General features: G+C 41.5%; 1 protein-coding gene across 1 annotated transcript; it reads left to right on the top strand.

The window, feature by feature from the left end:
* The first annotated feature begins 10,897 nt into the window (after nt 1-10,897).
* On the top strand, nt 10,898-23,866 carry TTC5 (tetratricopeptide repeat domain 5). The gene is made up of 10 exons (XM_061591096.1): nt 10,898-11,050; nt 13,502-13,634; nt 14,659-14,870; nt 15,371-15,521; nt 15,630-15,721; nt 18,052-18,108; nt 19,312-19,458; nt 19,573-19,787; nt 21,234-21,381; nt 22,961-23,866. The coding sequence occupies exons 1-10, from the start codon at nt 11,003-11,005 to the stop codon at nt 23,078-23,080; spliced, it is 1,323 nt and encodes a 440-aa protein (XP_061447080.1). The 5' UTR covers nt 10,898-11,002; the 3' UTR covers nt 23,081-23,866.
* Nucleotides 23,867-26,086: the final 2,220 nt, after the last annotated feature.

Raw genomic sequence — 26,086 nt, 5'->3', positions numbered from 1 at the left:
GTGTTTTTGGGCTCAGGGGGTGGCAGGAATCTTATCTGTCTTACATGTTTGCCCCTGATTAGTATGTGTACATTTCCATTGCTACACACCACTGTGAACATTTTTTGCTAGTGGCTCAGGTCTGATAGCTTTTTCAAGTTAGTCATTTCAAAATTTTAATTCATTTAAAATTTCACTAGACTTGGTTTATGAGGAAATCCGTATTGCTCTGCAGAGTGAATTAGATAAGTGGATCCTTCCAACCCCTATGACTCTATGCATTTTACCTGCATTAATTACCATCTGATTTTGTACTTGCACCTCTGAGATCACCTTCACCATATATAAAAAGGAGTGATTAAGAGATGTGATGGGTAACTAGTCTATATTAAGAATAAGCAGCCGTTTATTGGGAAAGAAAATACTGGAGGAATACAAAAAGAAATAACCGAGTTGTTAAGAGAAACTCATGGAGCACAGTGATGGTATGTCTGTGTGGATGTGGAAGTTAAGCCCATATTAGGAGAAACAAGATTTTCAACAAAAGGGTGTGGTATATTCTCATTTAATAGGAATACTCCTGTTCAGGATTCCAGCCAATCATGTCTTCCTTTAGTAGAAAATTCCTCCCCTTTCCAATTTTCTTTACCAATTGACAGTCAGTATTCCTTGGGTACTGACATGCTCAGTCATCTGTGGTTTTGTGTGCATGCTTGTTTTAGAAGGAACTGTCCTTTATGTGTACACCTGAAAAGCTAATGAGTTCCCCTGAACAGGTAGATCTCCTTTTTTCTCAGTAACCTTGTTCCAGTTGGCACTTGACATCTGAGTTTACTAACAGAACGAACCATGCCCCAGGAGGGACTTAATACTGGGAACGATCTATCGTCCCCCTGATCAAAATGCTCAGGGAGACCTGGAGATGAGATATGAAATTGAGGAAGCATCCAAACTAGCAAATGTGGTAGTAATGGGTGACTTCAACTACCTGGACATAGACTGGCTGCATATGTGTTCCAGTCATGACAAAGAAGCAAAGTTTCTAGATATTCTAAATGACTATTCCCTAGACCAGTTGGTCATGGAACCGACCAGAGGGACGGCAACCCTGGACTTAATCCTCAGTGGGGACCGGGACCTGGTGCGAGATGTAAGTGTTGTTGAACCGATTGGGAGCAGTGACCACAGTGCTATTAAATTAAACATACGTGTAACTGGCCAATTGCCAAGAAAATCCAACACGGTCACATTTGACTTCAAAAGAGGAAACTTCACAAAAATGAGGGGATTGGTAAAAAGAAAGCTGAAAAACAAAGTCCAGAGGGTCACATCACTCGAAAATGCTTGGAAGTTGTTTAAAAACACTCTATTAGAAGCTCAACTGGAGTGCATACCGCAGACCAGAAAAGGTACCGCCAGGGCAAAGAAGATGCCAGCATGGTTAACGAGCAAAGTCAAGGAAGCTCTTAGAGGCAAAAAGTCTTCCTTCAAAAAATGGAAGTCTTGTCCAAATGAAGAAAATAAAAAAGAACACAAACTCTGGCAAAAGAAATGCAAGAAGACAATAAGGGATGCTAAAAAAGAATTTGAGGAGCACATTGCTAAGAACATAAAAACCAACAACAAAAAATTCTATAAATACATTCAAAGCAGGAGACCATCTAGGGAGACAATTGGACCCTTGGATGATAAGGGAGTCAAAGGTGTACTAAAGAACGATAAGGAGATTGCAGAGAAGCTAAATGAATTCTTTGCATCTGTCTTCACAGTGGAAGATATAGGGCAGATCCCTGAACCTGAACTAACATTTGCAGGAAGGGATTCTGAGGAACTGAGACAAATAGTGGTAACGAGAGAGGAAGTTCTAAGCTTAATGGACAATATAAAAACTGACAAATCACCGGGCCCGGATGGCATCCACCCGAGAGTTCTCAAAGAACTCAAAGGTGAAATTGCTGATCTGCTAACTAAAATATGTAACTTGTCCCTCGGGTCCTCCTCCATGCCTGAGGACTGGAAAGTGGCAAATGTAACGCCAATCTTCAAAAAGGGATCCAGAGGGGATCCCGGAAATTACAGGCCAGTTAGCTTAACTTCTGTCCCTGGAAAACTGGTAGAAAGTATTATTAAAGCTAGATTAACTAAGCACATAGAAGAACAAGCCTTGCTGAAGCAGAGCCAGCATGGCTTCTGCAAGGGAAAGTCCTGTCTCAGTAACCTATTAGAATTCTTTGAGAGTGTCAACAAGCGGGACTTCCGGGAAGTGGTGCTGGCTGGTGGTTGTCTCTGAGGGAGCTCTGCCTCAGAGGAAGCTTTTTCCAGGTTAAAAGCCAGCCAAGAGAAATCTTGGACTGGCCCAAATGTTCTCCAAGGTATAGGAGAACCGATCAGATCTCCCACAAGACTTCGTTGAGCTGTCGGCGGCTGGAATTGATCAGGAAATTCCTGAGATAAGAAGGCAAGCCGATCGGCTGAAGACGGAGTCTGGACTTCCACGCAAGCTGCACTGGGATAAAGCGAAGCGTTTTTTCTTTTTAAAACGTTCTTAACCAGCGAGCCCACTTCTACCTAAATCTTATCATTCGGCTTACATTACTGCAATAAAAGGGATTTGTTTATGAATCAGCAACTGAGAAACCTGGGTGAGTCATACCTTTTCTCTTTTAAATATAATTAAGGAAGAAAGAAAATATAAACAACTTATATACTTTTTTTACGACAAAAAGCTGGCTTGAATATGGAGTTATAAAGTTTAAAAACGGATGAGAGGCAATTATTATATTTTGGACTAATTTTCTCTTTGGACTATTTCTTTTTGGATAAATCCGCTGCTCGTATATGCTAATAACTGTTTAGTCTTGGCAACAGAATTGTTTTGCATTCTTGGATGCAGATAAGAACTGCTGGCTGGATTTCAATAATAGGCCTGGAATATTAACTCTTTTTTCGGTGGAGAGAAAAAAGAAAAGAAATAGATTGCCTCTAAGTTCTGAAATAGTGATTAATATTAGAAATTAAAGGCTTCTTTTTGAAAATGGCAACTAAAAAAACAACCAAGGGGCGAAGAGGTTCTATTGATACACAGGAAGAGGATATACCCCCAGAAATGTTTAAAAAAATAATGGAAGGGATCAATGCTATGAAACAGGAAATGAATGAAATGAAAACTGAATTGACAGATATAAGAGACTATATTAAAACACAAGTGGATGAGATTAAAGGGACAATTGGGCAAATAAAGGAGGATGCAAAAAATACTAAAGAAAAGGTACAAACCTTGGAGAATAGAACAGATATACTAAATCTGGAATTAGAAAAAAATTTGGACTATTTAGCTATGACTGAAATGAGAAATAAAGAGCATTGTTTGAGATTCCGTGCAATCCCAGAGGAAACAGGTGAAGACATTAGAGACAAAATTGTTAATGCTTTAGTAAAATTTCTGGACTTGAATGAAGATAGGATGGAATTTGAAATAGACAAAGTTTATAGAATTAACTCCAGATATGCAACAATGAAAAAAATTCCAAGAGATGTGCTTGTTCACTTCGTAAAGAAAACGACCAGAGATATGGTTTTACAGCAACACTTTAAATATACCTTTAAAATTGATGGTAAGGAAATACTGGTGATGAAGGAAATTCCTATTAGACTTTTACGTAAGAGAAAATAATATGCTTTCCTTACAGAAAAACTTAAGCAATGCAAAATTCAATTTAGGTGGGACGTTCCAGAAGGAGTGATTTTTACATTCAGACAACAGAAATATAGATTGAATACGGTTCAAAAAGCAAGGGACTTCTTGAGAAAAGCTTCAAAAGATATGGAAGAAGATAAACTCAAAGATATGGATACAGTTCCTGGGAAACAAAGTCAACAAGGATACGCAGAGGAGGGGAAGGAAGATGATGGATCAAAAGGAGCATCAGGCAAATTTTAAAATACACGCTTAACGATGGATTACAAATACCTAACTTGGAATATAAATGGAGCCAACACGGCGCAGAAGAGAAAGAAAGTGTTTCATTATTTGAAAAAATTAAAATTGGATATAATTTGTCTACAAGAAACTCATATTCAGAAGAAAGATTCTAAATATTTGATTTGTAAAAATTTGGGTGAAGAATTTATTTCAGCTGGACCAAAAAAAAAAAATGGAGTTGTTCTCTATATTAACCCACAATTGCTTCCTAAATTGGTATTATTGGACGATAGTGGTAGATTTGTGGGGGTTGAAATTACTTTACAAGGTACAAACATTTTGATAGTGGGTATTTATGCCCCCAATGAAGATAAAACAAGGTTTTATACAGGACTTATGGAAAAATTGTCAGAGTTTTCATATGAGCATTGGTGTGTCATGGGTGACTGGAATGGGGTAATCTCACCAAAAATTGATAGGCTTTCTGAAAAAAATATCAAAGAGACACAAGGTAAATTACCGAAGATTTGTTTTGAACTCATGGAACATCTAGAATTGGTGGATACCTGGAGATATATAAATGATAATGCAAAGGAATTTACTTATTTTTCAGAAAGACATAAAACATTTTCGAGGATTGATATGATTTGGATGTCAAAAATTTTAGCGAAGGATATTTTTAAAATGGATATATTACCAAAAACTTTTTCGGACCATAATCCTGTGATATTAACTTTAAAAAAAAAAAATCTTGGATTTAGATGGAGACTAAATGAATCTTTATTACAGAATGATAAAGTAGTACAAGAATGTAAGAAGAAATTAAAGGAGTTCTTTGAATATAATTTACATAAAGGAACAAGTGAAAATATTGTTTGGGATACAAGTAAGGCATTTATGAGGGGATACTTTATTAAATGTAATTCTGAATTAAAAAAAAAGAAACAACAGAAAATGCAATTAATTTTGGAAGAAATAAAACAAAAAGAGGAAGAATTGAAAAAGAATCCAGCTAAAGTTTCTATTGTAAATCAAATTAAAATGTTACAGAAGCAAGTATCAATGTTGACAGTTAGAGAAATTGAAAGGAAATTAAATTTTGCTAAACAAAGGACTTTTGAATTTGCAAATAAACCTGGGAAATGGTTAGCATATAAATTAAGAAAAGAACGTCAAAAAAATATTATTTTAAAGATACAAGAAGGAGATGAGACGCTGACAGACAATGTAAAAATCAAAAAGATTTTTCATCAATATTACTCAACATTGTATAAGTGTCAAGAAATTCCATCTGAAAAAATAGAAGAGTATTTATTTAAACAGAATTTGCCTAAAATTACAGATTTTCAGAGACAAGTTATTAATGGCCCTATTACGTCAAGAGAGATATCTGAAGCTATAAATAAAATTAAATTAGGAAAGGCACCAGGACCAGATGGGCTATCTGCAATGTATTATAAATGTTTGGAGGAAGAACTCCTGCTACCTTTACAGTCTACAATGAATTCTATTTTGCAAGAGGGAAAGATACCGGATAGTTGGAAAAATGCTAATATAACATTAATACCTAAAGAGGACCAAGATTTAACTAAAACAAAAAATTATCGGCCAATATCTCTACTGAACAATGACTATAAAATTTTTACAATGATTTTGGCTGAAAGATTGAAAATAATATTGCAACAATTTATTCAGGAAGATCAATCAGGGTTTTTACCTAAAAGACAATTACGTGACAACGTCAGGAATGTTTTGAATGTGTTGGAATATTTAGAACAACGAAATGATAAACAAGCAGCTCTGATTTTTTTAGATGCTGAAAAAGCATTTGATAATTTGAATTGGAAATTTATGTTCCAGGTTTTGGAGCAAATGGACTTTGGAGACAACTTTATAAAATGGATCAGATCGATTTATACATCACAGAAGGCCCAGATAATTGTTAATGGAGACTTAACGGATTCATGTGAAATACAAAAGGGTACAAGACAGGGATGTCCATTATCTCCCCTTTTATTTATTCTGGTTTTAGAAGTGCTGCTTAGAGATATAAGGCAAGATAAAAGGATTTCGGGATTAAAAATAAAAAAAGAAGAATATAAATTGAGAGCATTTGCTGATGATTTGATAATTGTACTAGAAAACCCTTTGGAAGGAATTCATATACTGATGGACAAATTAAAAGAATTTGGACCTTTAGCAGGATTTAAGATCAACAATCAAAAAACAAAGATGTTGGTGAAAAATTTAACTTTAAGGGAACAGAAAGAGTTAATGGACAAGACAGATTTTACAATAGAAAAAAAGTTGAAATATCTAGGCATCATCATGACAAATAAAAACTCAAAGTTGTTTCACAATAATTACGAAAAATTATGGACAGAGATTAAGAAAGATTTGCTAAGATGGGATAAACTACAACTGTCATTAATGGGTAGAATATCTGTGATAAAAATGAATGTATTACCGAGAATGATGTTTTTGTTTCAAACAATACCTGTAATATCCTCTGATTTACCTTTTAAACAATGGCAAAAAGATATTTCTAAATTTGTATGGCAAGGAAAAAAACCAAGAGTTAAATTTAAATTACTTCAAGACGCTAAAGAAAGAGGAGGACTGGGATTACCAAATTTGAGACTTTATTTTGCTGCCTGCTGTTTAGTCTGGATAAAGGAATGGATCTTATTGAGGAATAAAAGACTATTGGATTTGGAGGGCCACAATTTGAAGTGGGGATGGCATGGATATCTATGGTATGACAAAGTAAAAGTAAATGTAGACTTTAATAATCATTTTATAAGACGTCCTCTGTTGAAAATATGGAATAGATATAAACCAAGGTTTTATTCGAAAATACCATTATGTGTCTCAAGTCAAGAAGCGTTTTATAGAAGAGAAATGTCTGGAAAAGAGAAATGGTTAACTTATCAAGAACTATTAGAAAATGTACATGGAGAACACATAATGAAAGAGAGAGAACAATTGATAAAGGAAGGATATAGTTTTCATTGGTTTGCCTATTTACAATTGTTAGAAAGATATAAAATGGACAAGAAAATGTATGGGTTTGAAATAAATAAATCTGATTTTGAAATAGGTTTGTGTACAAATGATGAAAACATAATTGCAAAAATGTATAAACTTTTATTGAAAATGGATATGGAGGAAGAACAAGTAAAAGAGTGCATGGTAAAGTGGGCAAAAAATTTTGGTCATAACATACAAATGGATCAATGGGAAAATATGTGGAAAAAAGGTTTGAAATTTACATTATGTTATAATCTTAAAGAAAACTTTTATAAAATGATGTACCGTTGGTACATGACTCCAGAAAAGCTGTCAAAAATGTATAGTAATGTCTCTAATGTTTGTTGGAAATGTAAACAACAAGAAGGATCTTTTTATCATATGTGGTGGTCATGTAAAAAGGCAAAATTATTCTGGGCACAGATAGGCAGGAAGATGCAAAAAATTTTAAAAATAAATATTCAGTCAAAACCAGAATTTTTTTTATTGGGCTTTATGGATAAACAAATAGAAAAGAAATATGGAAGAATAATATTATATATGATTACGGCAGCAAGATTATTATATGCACAAAAGTGGAAAATGGATTCAATACCAACAATGGAAGAATGGCTATTGAAATTAATGGACTTAGTAGAAATGGATAAATTGACGTGTTTACTTAGAGAAAAATCGACAGATACATTCCTTAAGGATTGGAAGCCTCTCTTAGACTTTTTGTCGAAAGATCAAAATAAAATGATGATACTGGGATTTGATGATTAATTAAGACAGCTTATGGAGAAAAGGGATTTTGTATGTATATATATTAAGGGACAGGTTTGATGTATATTATATACTTATAGCTGATCTGTGACAAATCGGAAGTCAACCATTTTATTTTCATTTTTTGTTGTAATATTGTTATGTTTTTTCTTACTTTGTTTTGTTTGTTTTTGGAAAAATTTGAATAAAAATTATATAAAAAAAAAAAAAGAGAGTGTCAACAAGCATATAGATAGAGGTGATCCAGTGGACATAGTGTACTTAGACTTTCAAAAAGCGTTTGACAAGGTACCTCACCAAAGGCTTCTGAGGAAGCTTAGCAGTCATGGAATAAGAGGAGAGGTCCTCTTGTGGATAAGGAATTGGTTAAGAAGCAGAAAGCAGAGAGTAGGAATAAACGGACAGTTCTCCCAATGGAGGGCTGTAGAAAGTGGAGTCCCTCAAGGATCGGTATTGGGACCTGTACTTTTCAACTTGTTCATTAATGACCTAGAATTAGGAGTCAGCAGTGAAGTGGCCAAGTTTGCTGATGACACTAAATTGTTCAGGGTTGTTAAAACAAAAAGGGATTGCGAAGAGCTCCAAAAAGACCTCTCCAAACTGAGTGAATGGGCAGAAAAATGGCAAATGCAATTCAATATAACAAGTGTAAAATTATGCATATGGGAGCAAAAAATCTTAATTTCACATATACGCTCATGGGGTCTGAACTGGCGGTGACTGACCAGGAGAGAGACCTCGGGGTTGTAGTGGACAGCACTATGAAAATGTCGACCCAGTGTGCGGCAGCTGTGAAAAAGGCAAATTCCATGCTAGCGATAATTAGGAAAGGTATTGAAAATAAAACAGCCGATATCATAATGCCATTGTATAAATCTATGGTGCGGCCGCATTTGGAATACTGTGTACAGTTCTGGTCGCCTCATCTCAAAAAGGATATTATAGAGTTGGAAAAGGTTCAGAAGAGGGCAACCAGAATGATCAAGGGGATGGAGCGACTCCCTTACGAGGAAAGGTTGCAGCATTTGGGGCTTTTTAGTTTAGAGAAAAGGCGGGTCAGAGGAGACATGATAGAAGTATATAAAATTATGCATGGCATTGAGAAAGTGGATAGAGAAAAGTTCTTCTCCCTCTCTCATAATACTAGAACTCGTGGACATTCAAAGAAGCTGAATGTTGGAAGATTCAGGACAGACAAAAGGAAGTACTTCTTTACTCAGCGCATAGTTAAACTATGGAATTTGCTCCCACAAGATGCAGTAATGGCCACCAGCTTGGACGGCTTTAAAAGAAGATTAGACAAATTCATGGAGGACAGGGCTATCAATGGCTACTAGCCATGATGGCTGTGCTCTGCCACCCTAGTCAGAGGCAGCATGCTTCTGAAAACCAGTTGCCAGAAGCCTCAGGAGGGGAGAGTGTTCTTGCACTCGGGTCCTGCTTGCGGGCTTCCCCCAGGCACCTGGTTGGCCACTGTGAGAACAGGATGGTGGACTAGATGGGCCACTGGCCTGATCCAGCAGGCTCTTCTTATGTTCTTATGTTCTTAATAGTGATGGCTTGTGGAGACCATGGGCACTTCCAGGCTGCCACTGTTTTGGGGTGAGATTCAATCACCAGCAAGTTCAGCTTACATAATTACAATGAATTGGAAGGTTTTGCACAATAAACCCGCTTCCTCTAAAGACTGGACTTTTTGCAATAAGGAAAAGCACTGGACAAGCACAGGAAACCACTTGCTTGATGCAATGCCATCTAGCCTCCCCACAAACAAATCCAAATGAATGGTCAATAAACAGGTTGTCTTGAAGCAATCCATGATATTGATAGGATGCTAGCTGTAGGGAATGTATGGCTGAAGATAAATAGCTAAATCTGCAAACAAACTGGATTAATTTTTGTAACTCCATCTGAGAAGGTTCTCAGCACCTTCCCCAAAGTATAATTCAAGGAAAAGCCTAGACACTTCAAACCTGTTTTTTAAAAATAATTAATAAAAACCCCAAACTTTAAGATGCTTTCACCTATGAAGTGAAAGCTTATGCTTAAATTGATATATAATACAAATGGAAAACTTAAGGCAGATGGAATGCACATATATTTTCTCTCCCATGGTCTATCCTTCATTAACAAAAGACACACATCGTACACATAACTTGAAAGAGACTCAAAATTTATCTCTTAACAGCCTGATCCTGTCAGGTTAGGCATGCATAAGACCAAGGGTGGGAAACCTCAGGCCTAGAGGCTGAATTTCCCCTCTCCCAGGGAGCCTCACAAAGCCACATGGCCCTGCTCCACACTCTCTTCAAGGGCTTTTGCCTGGCTGCAGCGTGTTCTTGAAATGTGCTGAGGGCTCTTGCTAGTCTAATCCCTGCTTGTGTCTCCTGGGTATCAAGGGACAGCTAAAGATCACCCCCACAGTGAGTGGCTCAGGGGTTATGTGCCCTGCCACCTGTGCAGCCGTGGGCAAGCTGCATAATCCCAAGGAGCCCAGTTGCCCCCCAGCTGGCAGTTGTGGACAGGCTGGCTTGTGCACGCTGAGCAGGCCCTAGCCAGCTTGGGAGGACTAGCCCCAGAGGGAGACAATGGTAAACCCCATCTGAATACTGCTTACCATGAAATCCCTATTCATAGGGTAGCCATAAATTGGGATTGACTTCATGGCAGTCCACAAGAGTCACATCGTGAGCTCCACCCACTTGTTGCCTCTGGCCCACCCACTATTGGCACGCACAGACAGCCCCCTCCCTTGGCCAGGAGGGAAGGCGGTCCTTGAGGGTCCCCAACCCAGCATAAGGTGGTATGTTCATCAATGATCTCCAAATGTACTTGTGACTCCTTACAGGGTTTAGAAGCTTTCCAAATTTAATTTGTTTAGGATTGCCATCTGTAGATTTAAAAAAACTGTGGCACCTTAGCCAAACCACCATTGAGCATGTCCAGAGTATTATTTTTTCCTTCTGAACGGTAGCAAGCCTTTCTTTTCAAACACAAGCGAACAGTGCCTCCCGAACATGTAGGGAATGCTTTTGCATTGTGCAGGGAGGATCTGAGAAATAGTTGTTAACTTTCAAAACGCCGTCCTCATGAAAGCTTATATGGAAAGTAGAGGATTATGCCACGTATCATTCGAATCATTTCTTAAAAGAGCAGGACTCCTGTTGCCTCGAGGAAGAATGACCTTTTCTATTTTTGCAGCTGGGTTGCAATTTGGCCTCCAGACCTTTAGATGCCTCTGTAGCAGGCGCCTCTGTGGTTGTAAGTAAGAGAACAACAGGAAACGGAGGAGGGTCAGGCGCGATCATGGCTGAGGAAGAAGAAGAAAATCTTCAAGCTCCGCAAGGTTTGCAGGTAGGGCGACCAGAGCATCTTGCCGTGTCGCACGCCTTGTTTCACCTTGTTTCATCCTCACGTTGTTTTGCTCCCTGACCTTGCAGAGCAGCGAAGCAATGGAGCTCTTTGCTTGCTCCGTGCAGGTGTTTCCCTTGACTGTGTCAGGAGGATTCGCCCGCACAAACATAGCAACGTGAAGAAACTGAGGAGTCAACAAAGCCGGATGGCAGTTCGCATTTTACTGGAAGGTGCAGGATAACAGCTGCAAGCTGCTCCCTGGCTTCCTCTGGCAAATTTCTTCTCAGACAGGCTCCTTTCACACTCCGATCGCAGTAGAGTTTGTTCTAAGCTCCCCCGCCTACTGCACAAGCAGTCAGCACACTACCCGCCCCCAAACTAGTCAAGTAATTTGTCCCGTAATATACTATTAGCAGGGCTTTTTTTCTGATAGTACTCAGACCTGAACTTACAAGATCTGAACAGGGTGGTTCATGACAGATGCTATTGGAGGTCGCTGATTCATAGGGCCGCAAGGCACATAACTCACCAGTATGAAGTATCTTCATCCTTTTTATCTTTTTGCTGCCTATGCTCACATTTTCTGCTGGCATCCACATAATAATAATAATAATAAATTTATTAAATTTATATTCCACCCTCTCAGGAGGAGCCCAAGGGGCAAAGAAGAAAGCTAACAACATTCTATAACAAACAGAGTTTAAAATGTATTAAAACATCTTAAAAAAAACCTTTAAAAACATATTGAAAAGCAATTCCAACACAGATGCAGGCTACTGGCACCTCATATTTTTACCGAAAAAGCATTGACTAGTTGTATAAGGCTATGGAGATTTGAAAGGAACCAGTATTTCATTTTCTGTTTCTTTTTATCTTTTCTCATCTATTTCGTTTTTAGAAATTAAATCTCAAATGCTCAGTTGCACAAAAACTTATTTCACATTGCACAATTCTTTTTGAATCCACATAAAATGTGTCTAGTTGCACATTAGAATAAACCTTGGATCACAGTACGTCAGTCAACGCAGGAGGAGATATAGCGATAGGGGAGTGGAGCAATGTGGATTTGGAAATCACGTGGAGGGCACTGGAATCTATGCAGCATGTCCGTTCTTTTGATTGCAGGAAATTTTGCTCATTCTTGCCCATACTCAAGTTTTCCTTGTCCCCTAAGTTGCTGAGAACTAGAAGCAAAATTGAGGTTCACAGCAACTTAGGGTATCTGAGAAGCTGCCTCTTCTCCTTATTCCACTCTGGTTACTTAGATCTGTGGATGAAGATCTGTTGATGGTGCCACATGACCCTGTGGTAAACCATGCTGTGACACAAGCTCCTACTTTTAGTGTTGTTGCACCAGTTCTGTGTAATTTTCTTCCCTTAGAAGTGGAGCAAGCCCCAACATTGTTATGCTTTTGACGTTGGTTGAAAACTTTTGTCCCAGGCCTTCCCAAATCAGTGTATTTTATTTCTGCAGTTTTTACTTATTGTTGATGTTTTAATACTGTTTTATTATATATACTGAATGAATGAATGAATCTTTATTTTTACCCCACCCTTTTCCCCAAAACTGGAACTCAGGGCGGCTTACAAATAAAAACTACACATAGGTAAAAAAACATACAAAAATATACAATTAAAATAGAATTAAACTATTCGCGACATTAAAACCATGAAACATACACTTAAGATACTAAGGCAATTTAAAACATTAAGAATAGGACCATAGAACAATACAACAGACCTTATGAGGCCCTATCTTAAACATCTTCTAGTCCAAAAGCCTGTCGGAATAAAAAAGTCTTATTATGTTTTATACTTTATGTATACTGCTTAGGTATTCTCTGAATGTAGAGTGGTTTATAAATTCTGAAATTAAAAAACTTTCCGTTTCTCTGCCTGAGGTTATATTTTGTTCTATGTACTAGGTTTACAAGCCATGCAAATTTCTGAGTTACAGGCCAGTGTTGAAGCTATTATTTAAGTCCAGACCAGGCGGTCTTACTCCAGAATCAGAAATGTGTGGGTTAAGCTGTGGTTCTAATCTTGGTGAGAGAAAAGCACTCCACACATGTTCAGGTGCATTGTTGTGTTATTACTTAACAAATTTCAGAGCTTAGCTATTGAAATCCAGGGTTTCCAGGGCTGAGCCCTGTCTTTAAAAGTTTTTTTTTTTGTATGCCTGGGTCATCCTACACTACTAAAAACTGGGAATGAACAAATGGAGAACTAAAATACCTGATTATGCTCTAGTTTCTTGTATGTACTTCCTTTGGTATCTGTTGACCCCCACCACATACCGCCAGAGTGACAGACAAGTGATTTGACCCAGCGAAGTGGTATTCCTAGCAAAACAGAGAGTTTATCTTTCAATATCAGTATATATTGTGTATTTGCAAGACTTCATTGCCCTGGTTTGATGACAGTCATCTCTGTTTGGCGACTTCCTGATAGGAACTGGTTGACCAGCTATATCATTTCCGGGACCATTATTTTGAGAGCCGCAAGGTGGAGGATGCTGGGAAAAAGCAGCAGGATGTCCGGGAGGAGCTGGAGAAGACTCTTCAGCGAATAGAAGCGATAGGAGGTAAATTCCCAACAACACCAGCATTCCCTTTTCACCCAGCATCCTCCTCTCTCTCACACCTTGGACCTCTCCAGAATCCTATTTTTACTGTGCATTCATGATGATTTCTGTTTATGACAGTATCAGGGTGGCTGTATGTGATCGCCCTTTCAATACTGTTAGCACCTGCCAAAGTTGCAGGGTGGACATACTGCTTTGTTTCCAATATGCCCCATAGCTTCCTGCTGAAATGCCGTAACTCTTTATACCACAATTTGTTTTTTTGGGGGGGGTTGGTTGGTCCCACTTTTGTTGGGCTATAGCACAAGAGTGCTCCTGCAGATGAGAGTAATGCAGTAACAGTCAGGAAACATTGCAGAGTAACTAACAAAGTGGAATGAAGTGTGGACCGTCCAGTTTAAGTCTCCCACTAATCTGCTGTTGTGTCAATGACGTGTTGCAGAATATACCTGCAAAAACACCAGTCTGGAGGAGCCCTGTGTAAAATGTACCATGACATTTCTCTGAACCATTTGGTATATTTGACATTGGAACATAGACTAAGCGCCTATCCAGTCCAGCGTCTTGTTCGTGGCCAACCAGATGCCTATGGCTGGGGTAGGGAACCTGTGATCCTCCGATTATTGTTGAACTACAACTCCCATCATCCCTGACCGTTGGTCATTCTCACTGGGTCTGATGGGAATCGGAGTCTGATGACATCTGGAGGGCCACATGTTCCCCATCTCTGGCCTATGGGAAGCCCACGAGTGGAACATGATGGCAATGGCCATCTCCTGCTGCTGTTCCTCATCAAGTGATATTTGGAGGCTTCCTGCCTCTGATCCTAGAGGTAGCATATAGGCATTCTGATCGTCATTGATAGCTTTATTCTCCCTGAAAACACTTTACTGTTAACTGGAATAAAGTCTGATGTTTTTGGGGCAACACAGCACCTGAATTTCCAACACAGTGTTAGGTGGATTTCATAGACCCGTGGTTCACTTATTGCATGTCTCTCTCTCTTCCTCCCACCCTCCGCTAGGCCTGTCTGAAGGGCGAGCTCACACACTGATGCTGAAGGGGAAAGCTTTGAATGTGTCCCCAGATTATAATGCCCAAGCTGAAGAGCTGCTCTCCAAAGCTGTCAAGCTGGACCCAGAACTGGTAGAGGCCTGGAATCAGTTAGGGGAGGTTTACTGGAAAAAGGGCGATGTCTCTGCTGCCCATACCTGCTTCTCTGGAGCACTTAGTCATGTAAGTCTCCCCTTAATCCCTGCTTGGAACTTTTTTTTTTTATTAAATGACAATTTTATCACATCCATAGAATAACAATAATAAGAAGAAGAATTTTATTTGTGGGTCGCCTATCTGTCCGAGTGGACGGACACTCTAGGCGACGTACAACAATATAAAATACAATATAATATAAAATACAATACATATAATAAAAACAATCATAGTCCATCTAAAAACAACCATCAATTAACACTTTAAAACTAATCCACCCTAATCTTATAGGCCTGTCTGAATAGCCAGGTCTTTAGGGCTTGGCGAAAACCTGGCAGGGAGGGGGTAAGTCGCAGATCCAGAGGCCAGGAATACCAGAGGGTGGGGGCCACAACTGAAAATAGAAGATCAAATGAGTCCTTTTCACCCAAAGGGTGTGGGGAAGGGAAAGTCATGCTTTGACTTAGTAGGTAGGATATGAGTTCTTCCTAAATGCAAATGTCTCATCTTCTCTCCCCCCGCTTCAGTGCAAGAACAAGGCCTCCCTGCAGAATCTCTCTATGGTGCTTAGGCAGCTACGCACAAACTCTGCCGACGAGCATGCGCACAATGTGATGGACAGCGTGCGGCAGGCTAAGCTGGCCGTGCAGATGGATGTGCGTGACGGCCGCTCCTGGTGTGAGTGTGTCATTCTGCTCCTTTTAGTTGGGCCTGAGGTGGGATGGGATAGAGCAAGAGAGGGAACAGGATGTGCAACCTCCTAATTGTGCTCTCTGTATTCCACAGATGTTCTGGGCAATGCCTACCTCTCCTTGTTCTTCAATTCAGGGCAGAATCCCAAGATCTCCCAGCAGGCGCTGAGTGCCTATGCTCAAGCAGTAGGTGCTGGAGGGGACTCTAGAGAAGGCTGTGGTGTGGGGAGGAGGGTGCTGGTGGTCCAGGTTAAGCCTCTGTAGGAGCTTCTGTATGGAACGGGAGATGAGCTGAAAATTGCTGGTGCTATGTAGTTGACAAGAGGGCTGCTTTGGATGTTGGGATACCCAGCTTCAAGTTCTTACTTGGCTGGTTTGCCTGAACGAGTTGCACTCTGAAGGGATGTAATGGGCTGAGTCACTTCTTACTCCATGTAGGATGATCACGTTTTTTAAATGTTCTACATAAAATAAAATAAAATAATAACAAACCCTTCCTGTAAGTGGGAAACTTCTACAGCAGGAGTTAATGTGGGCTAAAATCTCCTCTTGGCTCTCTGCTAGTTTTGCCATTTGATGGATTTATTTATTTATTAGATTTGCACCTCACCTTTCCTCCAGGAAGCTCAAGGCGGTATACATGGTTCTCCCCCAACCCCCTGCTCCCATTTTATCCTTGTTGTATTCCTACGAGTTAGGTTAGATAGCGACTAGCCCAAGGTCACCCAGTGAACCTCATTGCTGTGCGGAGATTTGAACCTGAGTCTTCCCAGCCCTAGTGCGACACTCCAACCACTACACCGCTGTTCTTCAACCTTGGGTCCCCAGATGTTTTCGGAGTACAATTCCCATCAATTCCAGCCAGTTTAGCCAGTGGCCAAGGATGATGGGAGTTGTAGTCCAACAACATCTGGGCACCCAAGGCTGAAAAACAGTGCACTACACCATACCGGCTGCCTAAAGGGCAAGGATTTTTAAAAAAGGCACCCCCCTGCCTGCAGGTGGAAGTGGCACCTCATTTTGCTGCATTTTTATACCTAACCTCAGTCTAACCTGCCTCACCAACTCGTGAGGTTAAAATGAAATACACATGTTGTCCTTGAGGATTCCCACCGCCACCACCTTTCTGTAACTCACTTTGGTGTTTCTAATATAAAGCTATCAATAAATTCTGCAAAACAAAAGGGATATGCTGCAGTCGTCCCTAACATAAGTTTGCCATATTCTTGGCAAGTTCCCAAATGGAGTGTGAAGAGCATATTCATCTCCTGTTGTTCTGTATCATCTGATGAAAGAGCTGATTTGGAGATTAGAGCATTGCTGGATTAAACTACCGAATCCAGCATTTTGTTCTCATAGTGGCCAGTTAGCTGCCTATGGGAAGCCCGTAAGCAGGATATCAGCACTGTAGTACTTTCCTGCTCCAGATTCCCCAAAACTGGCATTCAGAGATATACTGCCTCTGATGCTGGAGATAAGGTATAGCCCTCATGACAAAGACCCATTGATATCCTTATGCTCTGTGAATTTCTCTAATCCCCTTTTAAAACTGCCCAAGTTGGTGTCCATCACTGCCTCTTCTAGTAATGCGTCCCATAACTGCACTGTGCACTGTGTGAAAAAGTTTTTCTCTGTCCCAAATGTACCAACATTCAGCTTCATTGGATGACCCTGTGTTTGAGGATTATGAGAGAGGGAGAAAAACTATATCCACTTTCACAACACCTTGCATAATGTTTATTATTATTTATGAATTACTTTCGATGAGGTGTGCTGAAGCAATTTACAATAACATACATAAAATAGTTCTATATATGAAAGCAGTTGGAACAATTGCATGTATAAAAACAATTTTAAAAAACAATTATAAATATGAAAAACATTTTTTAAAAAAAAAATATGTAAAATCAACTCTAATCTGAGAGAGAGACCAGCTGGGATAAGGATTTTAGAGGGCTTGTTGAAATTAAGCACTTCTACGTTGAACCGGAGAGAGGCAGATGGTAGCTGGCATTCTGCATGTAGGTCGAGATTTCTGAACGGTGCCTTGTGGGTGTATCTCTAAAGCAGTTTTCACTCAGTTCAACTGCTTTCCCCAGCCAGACACACCAACATAGCGGAAATCTGCAACAGACCAAAACGAAGGCTGCAGTTACCTGATACTATAGTTAGGGTCAACCTTGATGTGAAGTTTGGTACACGTGCAGTAACTTTATAGAGTGATCCTGTGAGCGTATAGACACTCTGAACAGTACATGTAGGAATGGGTTACTTCTCTGGGGATCTTGGGAAAAAGGGGAAAAAGGAGGTAGTAAAAAGTGTGATTGCCACTGGGTCGCTTATAAAAATGCACCTTTAGATTGTGAGTGGGTGGGAAGGCTGGGTTGTGTCTGGTTAAAGAAAAAAGGAGTGTGTGCTCTGGAGGAAGTGCTCGGGGCAGGGAAAGGGTGCGCATTGCCATGCGCAGATGAAGCGAAGGCAGATGTTCATGTTTTCTCTTGGTCTTCTTTCTGCAGGAGAAGGTGGACCCCACCGCATCTTGTAATCCAGATCTGCATCTTAATCGGGCCACGGTGAGCTGAAAGGAAAGGGAGTTTCAGGTTGCAAGAGATGATTGACCGGTGTCTGTTTGACCCGTCAGGGAGTACTCTGAAAACTGTAGGGTGGATTAGTGAATGGGCAGCTGGTGGTTCTGAGTGAAATATGTCTAAGGCTGCCAGCCAGCTAAGCAGTCATCTGGTAAACCCACTTTCCACCTTCCTTTTTTTTTTTTTTGCCTCTGTTCTGACTCAGTTGCTCAGTTTCTGCCTATCGCTGCAGTCTATTTCCATAGTAGCATATGGCCCGCTGAGGAACGGAAGGGGAATCGCTTACACATTAAGAGAAAAAGATCCCTGTGAACAAGGAGACCTGCAATTCTGTGGGGTATGGTAGGTGAGGAGAATAGCAAATGCAGTTCCAGGAAGATGGCAAGATGTGCTTGAGTCAAGGAGGAATAGCTTGAAGGTGGCCAAGGGCATGTGGCTGTTACTCTAGTTCTGCCTCCTAACCCTAATGCGTTAGACCAGGAGTAGGGAACCTCTGTCGCAGGGGCTGAATGTGGCCCTCCAGTTCTCTCTGTCTGGCCCTCGGGATTGTCCCTAGGCAACACTCCCTTTTCCCATGCCGCATCCATGCTTTATTGATGTATTTTATGTTTGTGTTTACTTTTTGAAAGCTGCCTTCAGGGCCTTTGGCCGAAAGGTGGGGTATAAATAAACTTTAACATAACATAACAACACAACATAACACAACATAGCATTCCTCACCAGCCTTGCTCCAACACCACCTCAAGTATTTCTCCTGGTGTGTCCTCCAGTTGTGATGATTGCCTGACTGGAGAATTAAAGGGTGTGTGTGTGTAAATCTCTGATTGCTGTGTGAGTAGATTGTAGCCTATTGTACAAAGGTAAGAGTCACATCCATTGCTCCACCCACTTTTTGCCCTGGCTCTGCCCACCACTATTATGTGGCCAGGGTTACTCATGAGGGAATGTGGCCTTCTACCTGAAATTTTTTTCCCATCCCTGCATTAGACCGTGCAGCCCTCCCAGGAATAGAAATCTAAACCAGCATTTTTGCTCCATGCCAAGTTCTCCCTTCCTCTTCCTGCCTTTTTTCAAATACCAGAGCTCAGACCTTTTGGTTCCCAGGGGATTTGGTTCTCTGCTCCATCTGGCCCTAACCTCCGTCCTCTGCCTTTTTGTTCATCCTCTGCTTTGTTCTTTTGGGGGCAGCTGTATAAGTATGAAGAAAACTATGTGGAAGCTGTGGAGGGTTTTGCACAGGCAGCTGCCCTTGATCCAGCTTGGCCAGAACCACTCCAACGGGAGCAGCAACTCATCGATTTCCTAGGGCGACTAAACAGCCTCCTTGAAAACAAGGTATTATTATTATGGCAACAAGACTTGGCTCTGAGCTCTTCTGTTGCCTTCTACCCATGCAAAACAACATCGTCTTCATCGCAGAGACTCACTCTGTTGCTTTCTGCCTTGCAGGGAAAGGTGAAAGGCAAGAAGCTGCAGAGCATGCTGGGAAGCTTGCGTGCCTCCCAACTGGGCCCATGTGGTGATGGCCGCTACCAAGGACCCTCGGGTCAGAAGGTGGAGCTGCAGCAGCGGCCCTTGAGTGCCTTGCGGCCTGGTGTTAACTCTGGCACAGTGGTGCTGGGGAAGGTGCTGTTTAGCCTGACCACCGAGGAAAAGGTGCCCTTGTGAGTTTCTGCCCCATCCTTCCTGGGAATCTTTTCATATCTCTCATCATGTCCATTTTGGTCTGCCTGCTTAACTTCATTCCTCTCTCTTCGTTATTTGTTAGGACTTACATCCTGCCCTAAGCTTGGAGGCCTTGGATAGGTTTCAATAATTATTTAAAAGTAGCAAAAAAAAAAAAAGACATTTACAAATCAAAGTGACAATTCCCCGCACTCCTCCTTCTCACAGACGTTCTTCACTCCAGTGGAGGCCACCAAATGCTTAAGCAGGAGGAAAGATCTTGATGATGATTCTGAAAAGTGTTGGTACTTCTCTAGAGCAGGCATGAGAAACCTTTGGCCCCTCCAGATGTTGCTGAACTACAACACCCATTATTCCTGGCCATTGGCCATGCTGGCTGGGGCTGATGGGTGTTGTCGTTAAGCAACATCTGGAGGGCCAAAGGTTCCCCACAGCCATTCTAGAGGAAGGCAGTCCACATAAGGAGAAACTACCAATATGTGCCCTTGATATGGTAACAGGGCACCCTCAGTTGAGCCTAGAGACCATGACACCTGCAAGGTTCTTAGTGACTAGTCTGCCCTAGAGCTTTTGTACACCATGACCAGCTACTTAAACTGTGCTATCTGTGTTGCTCATCTTTTGACTTTACACTTAGGAAAAAGAAACCAAATGCACAGTTATATGATGGTGGATATTTGGCTCAACAATACGACATGTGAGATGGATCTTGGAATTGTCGTTGATCACAAGCTGAATATGAGCCAACAGTGCAACGTGGCTGCAGAAAAGGCAAATGCTATATTAGGCTGCATTAACAGAAGTATAGTTTCCAAATCGTGTGAAGCATTAGTTCCCCTCTATTCAGCACTGGTTAGGCCTCATCTTGAGTACCGCGTCCAGTTCTGGTCTCCGCACTTCAAGAGGGATGCAGAGAAACTGGAACAGGTTCAGAGGAGGGCAACAAGGATGATCAGGAGACTGGAAACAAAGCCCTATGAGGAGAGACTAAAAGAACTGGGCATGTTTAGCCTGGAGAAGAGAAGACTGTGGGGAGACATGATAGCACTCTCCAAGCACTTGAAAGGTTGTCACATAGAGGAGGGCCGGGATCTCTTCTCAATCGTCCCAGAGTGCGGGACACAGAATAATGGGCTCAAGTTGCAGGAAGCCAGATTTCGACTAAACATCAGAAAAAACTTCCTAACTATTAGAGCCATACGACAATGGAACCAATGACCTAGAGAGGTAGTGGGCCATCCGACACTGGAAGCATTCAAGAGGCAGCTGGACAGCCATCTGTTGGGAATGCTTTGATTTGGATTCCTGCATTGAGCAGGGGGTTGGACTTGATGGCCTTATACTATTCTATGATTCTATGATCTTTCCTGCCCATCCATCAACCTAACTGATGCTGCTGCTTCCTCTTTTCTGTGCCCAAACAGCACTTTTGGCCTGACTGACTCCACCGAGGGCCCCTGTTTTGCTGTTACGGTTTACAACATGGCACAAAGCTGGGGGGTGCTGATTGGGGACTCGGTGGCCATCCCCGAGCCTCACCTTCGGCACCATCACATCCAGCATCAAGGCAAGGTGAGTCCAGCCCATGCTCCCTGTTTGGCCCTTCCGAGTTCTGTTATGTCCCCTCTCTCGTGAATGTAGCTTCTGATGTAGTCAGAGCCCCAAAGAGGTAGTCTAAAGATTGCAGTGGGCAGTACAGAATTACTTGAAAGCAAAAGTGTTAAAAAGAACTTAAAGCTGAGGTGACAACTCAAGACTTACTATCTTCATCCAGTCTTTCTCCCCCTTGCCCCTATGCCTGTGTATTTTTTTCCTGAGTTGCTGCTGTGACACCCTCTGTCCCTCCCCGTGAGAAAGATTTTTAGGGGAGAAAAACCTTTGCAGACCGGCAGTAGAGGCCTGTAAATCTTGCTTTTAATGGCACTTTTAACACTATTTCAGTTGCAGGTAAGTAAAGGGCATTTCAAGACGACTTGTGTATTGAGCATTCATTCCGATTTGTTTCCAGGAAAGCTAGATGATGTTGCATCTAGTCAAGGGCTCTCTTACACTTTCCAGTGCATTTCCATGTCATTTTCCTTATCTCAAAAAGTCCAATCTTTTTGGGAAGACCTCCCAATCAACTATAATTGTGCAACCTGAATTTGCCAGGGTTTTTTTTTTGGTCATTTGTTCTATATTTTATTTTAAATTTTATTATAAAAATATAACCAAAGTAGTATTGCAAGATAAGGAACTGTACAAAACATCACAATTGACAGGAGTTGTTGGGGTCGAATAATGCAGATAACAGTTTATCATATAAGTAGTACAAAATGTTACATGTTGAGGGATTCAAGTCTTCCAAATGGATTTAGCAGCATTAGATATATGATCTTGTAAATCATTTTGTGCAACACAGTCACAAGTAGCATTAAAGGCTTGAGGGTTCATCAATCCCTGTAGTAATCATGCTTCATAAGAAATCGTTTCCATAACTACAGTATGCCATATATTCCTATATCATGCTGATTTATCAAGTCCACCCAGTTGCTTCCGCCTTTGAACTGTCATCTATCTAGCAGCAAGTAGTAACAAGGAGATAAGAGTGTTGAACTTCAGATCTAAATTGATAATCCTTAAATAATAAAAGCATATTTGGGAGTGAGTCCAGTGCCCTCTTTTGTAATCTTACAAAGTTCCTGATGAATTATAGCACAAAACGTATTCACCTGAGGGCATACCCACCAAAGATGAAAATATGTACCCTTGATGGGGCAGCCCCACCAACAATGGGCACTTATAAAAATGTAAATGTACTGCCTTCAAGTCGATTCCGACTTATGGCGACCCTATGAATAAGGTTTTTGTGAGGCTGAGAGGCAGTGACTGGCCCAAGGTCACCCCGTGAGCTTCATGGCTATGTGGGGATTCAAACCCTGGTCTCCCAGGTCATAGTCCAACACCTTAACCACTACACCACACTTATAGAAGATATATGCGAAAACTGAACCAGCCACTATGTGATTGAATCCCACCTGAAAATAATGGCAATCTGGAAGTGCACCCAGTCCCTGTTACACAGTGAGTAAAGTTTGGAGTGAGGAGATCTCACTTTGACTGAATGCTCTCCCCCCCCCCCCCTTAACCTTTCTCTTTCTCTTCTTTTCAGAGTTTTACTTTCTCTAGCATCCGGGTGGAGACACCTCTCCTACTAGTGGTGAATGGGAAGGTGCAAGGATCCCAGAGCCAGGCTGCAGCCACCATTGCCTATCAGGCACAAAGTGAATGAAGTAGGGGAGGAGGCGGCAAGGTGTGGGGACTGCTCCCTCCTTCAGTGGTGCTTGGCCCTTGGATGGAACTGGCTACCTCTTGGAGTATCTAGAAATTCAATGGCCTAGGGCAGCCTGTGTAGTGTCCTCCAGATGTTGCTGAGCTGCAGTTCCCATCCTGCCATTGGCTGTACTAACTGGGGGCTGATGGGAGTTGTAGTCCAACATCACCTGGAAGGCATCACATTGGCTGTCTATGGCCTAGAGAGGTTAGACTCGTTTTTTATAATATGTTCAGGCATTAAGTGATGGAGTGGGAGAGACAGAGAGGGAATCACAGCCCTCGTTATTTTTCTTTCTCAGTTCTACATCCACAGGTGCCAGCCCAATGCATTAAACCACTGCTATAATAAAATTAGGATTCCTGAGTCAGTCTGAAAAAATCAGGGGCTGCTCAGTTCGCTCCATTGTCTTTTGTCAGACTCCTCCCACTTTTCCAACACCAGGCCTGCTATGTCTCAACAGTTAGGGAGGGTGACCCTTTCGCCTGTTGTTCACCTCAACTTCCATTTCACTTCAGTTTGGGCACTTGAGCCTCCTTTGGCTCATCCGTCTTTCGTAGATCCCAGTTGGCTAAGTGCTAGCCCATTTGTTTGTATGTGTATATAGCAGATAATAACGTCAGTATTTATTTGGCAGTGTTTTGACTTTGTTTTTGTAATTTTTATACATTCCCCCCCCCGGCAGACTTCTGGTCTCTCTGTTCCCCTACCCCCCCCCCCCAACCAATAAAGTGTGCGTTCTTTGCTGTTTGGGCAATGCCTTTTGTTTGGTTCCCATAACAAAGGAACAGTTAAAAAAAATAATTTTAATTAGCAAGGCTCAAACCAGGTGTCGGGAGCAGCTGGTGCAGCAGCTCACACTGTCAGCTCAACAGTCAGCTGCAGAGGTGCGTCAGACAGATCAAAAGAGACTGGCCAGGGTGGCCCTGCTGGAAAAGGAGAGATGCTCCACCAGCTGGAGGCTAAAGGTGTGGTGGGTGGCACGTTTGGAGAAGGGGACCAAGCAGGGAAGGAAGAAGGATGGGAAAGAAGTAGCAGAAAGATAAAAAAAGAGGCTGTGGACGTCTTGCCAAAGGGAGGGCCACATTTCTGGGGCTGGCTACCACAGTGGCGAACCAAGGAGGAAAAAGGTTAAATGAAGGGAGGGGCTAGTTACACACCTGATGATTAGTGGGGAAGCAACACTCAGGGCTGTGGAGTCGGTACATCCAACCTTCGACTCCGACTCCTTCATAAATGGGAAGTGTATATTTATTAATATTAATAAATTGATATTATTAATATTAAAATATTAATTTTATTTTGAAGCTGGAGTTGTAGTCGGTACATTTCTTCCGACTCCACCCAAAATTGCTCACGACTCTGACTCCACAGCCCTGGCAACACTGCTTTGATAAACAGACCTCAGAAGGGCTCTGAGGATGAGAAGGGCTCACCAGTTTTTTTTGAAGGCAAGAGAACCTCTGCGGCTTGAGACCCTTGGCATCCATAGTGGATAAAAACGCACCACCCAGTTGTATCCTCATAGCAACAGGCAAGGTAGGCTGAGAGAGAGCCGCTTACCCAATACCACCCACTGAGCTTCATGGCTGAGCAGGGCTGACCAGTCTCATACATTTGGGAATGTAGCCAGGTGTTTTGTGTCAGTATTTTGCCATAGAATAGATATGGGCAAAAGGTGGCCTAGTCATCCACCCTGCCTGGGAGGATCATCACCCAGACCCTGATGGCCCTATCGAGTCATGAGTGAGGCATGGCTCAGAGGTTTGCCCACACTTGCACTCGGAAGGAAAAGAAAAACATTTCCAAGAATTGGAGAGATTTCCCACACATGAAATATTAACTGTCTCTTAGATTTTTGTATGTTACATGAGTCGAGCAGTGTTACAAGAGTAATGTGCATATGTACCTATTTGTGTGGTGCTCCACAGCTTGCATGGTACCATAGCTGGTAGCAGCTTTGACGTAAAATACACTAGAATTATAGAATAGTAGAGCTAGAAGGGGCCTATAAGGCCATTGAGTCTAACCCTCTGCTCAATGCAGGAATCCAACTTAAACCACACCTGACAGGTGGCTGTCCATCTGCCTCTTGAATGCCTCCAGTGTTGGAGCTCCTGAACTACTGTCTGGAGAACAGATTGAATCTACAGTAAAGATGTTGACATTCACTTTTATAAAATACAGCCAAGGGATTCGGGAGCATTGCTGGAGGAACACTCTTACGCTCTATCACCTGCACTAATTCGCACAGTTCATCATTCAGACTCTTGGTGGACATCACTACAGGCTTACGTGATGGTGTGGCTTGCAGAACTGAATCTATGAGAGGAAAAAAATATCTGCAGATATCCCAAGTGTTACTGATGCTCAGTTTTCTTTTATATCTCTCATCCCTTACATTCTGGTGCCCCCTAGTGCCTACATAAAGTTTTGTTTTAAAATCTGCCTTATACAGTGCCATGAAAAAGGATTTGCCCCCTGTCTGATTTTCTGTGTTGCATATTTTTGGCACTGAATGTTGTCAGATATTGAACCAAAACCTAATACAGTATTAGAGAAAAGGGAAGCTGAGTGAACAAACAACACAAAATTGTGATTCTTATTTATTTATTAAAGAAAGGCAACACCCAATGCCCCTGTGTGAAAAAGTAATTTATTAACCCAATGAAAGGGATTATTAGGGTCAGAAGTTTGTATATCTTGGTATACAGTCAGGTCTGCTTTGGACCAGCCCTGCCCAATATAAATCTGACTAACTTTGACCCTTGACATCAGATTGAAGATGCCAGCACACAGGTTCCAAAGCCACATCATGCCATGATCAAAAGGAATTCCTGAACACCTCCGGAAAACAGTTGTTGATGCATATCAGTTTGGAAAGGGTTACAAAGCCATTCCTAAGGCTCTACGGCTCCACTGAACCACAGTCAGAGCCATATTGACCAAACGGAGAAGGTTTGG

The sequence above is a fragment of the Rhineura floridana genome, chromosome 11 (genome assembly GCF_030035675.1).
Source record: "Rhineura floridana isolate rRhiFlo1 chromosome 11, rRhiFlo1.hap2, whole genome shotgun sequence".
Classification (NCBI taxonomy): domain Eukaryota; kingdom Metazoa; phylum Chordata; class Lepidosauria; order Squamata; family Rhineuridae; genus Rhineura; species Rhineura floridana.
The sequence above is the reverse complement of the archived record's forward strand: the minus strand, read 5'-3'. Positions and strand labels throughout refer to the sequence as shown.

Bases quoted from the DNA above. Each gene is read 5' to 3' on its own strand.
- TTC5 (XM_061591096.1), top strand. From the start codon at position 11,003: ATGGCTGAGGAAGAAGAAGAAAATCTTCAAGCTCCGCAAGGTTTGCAG. The intron at 15,722-18,051 runs GTAGGTGCTGGA...TTCTTTCTGCAG, and splicing joins TGAGTGCCTATGCTCAAGCA to GAGAAGGTGGACCCCACCGC. The intron at 19,788-21,233 runs GTGAGTTTCTGC...GTGCCCAAACAG, and splicing joins ACCGAGGAAAAGGTGCCCTT to CACTTTTGGCCTGACTGACT.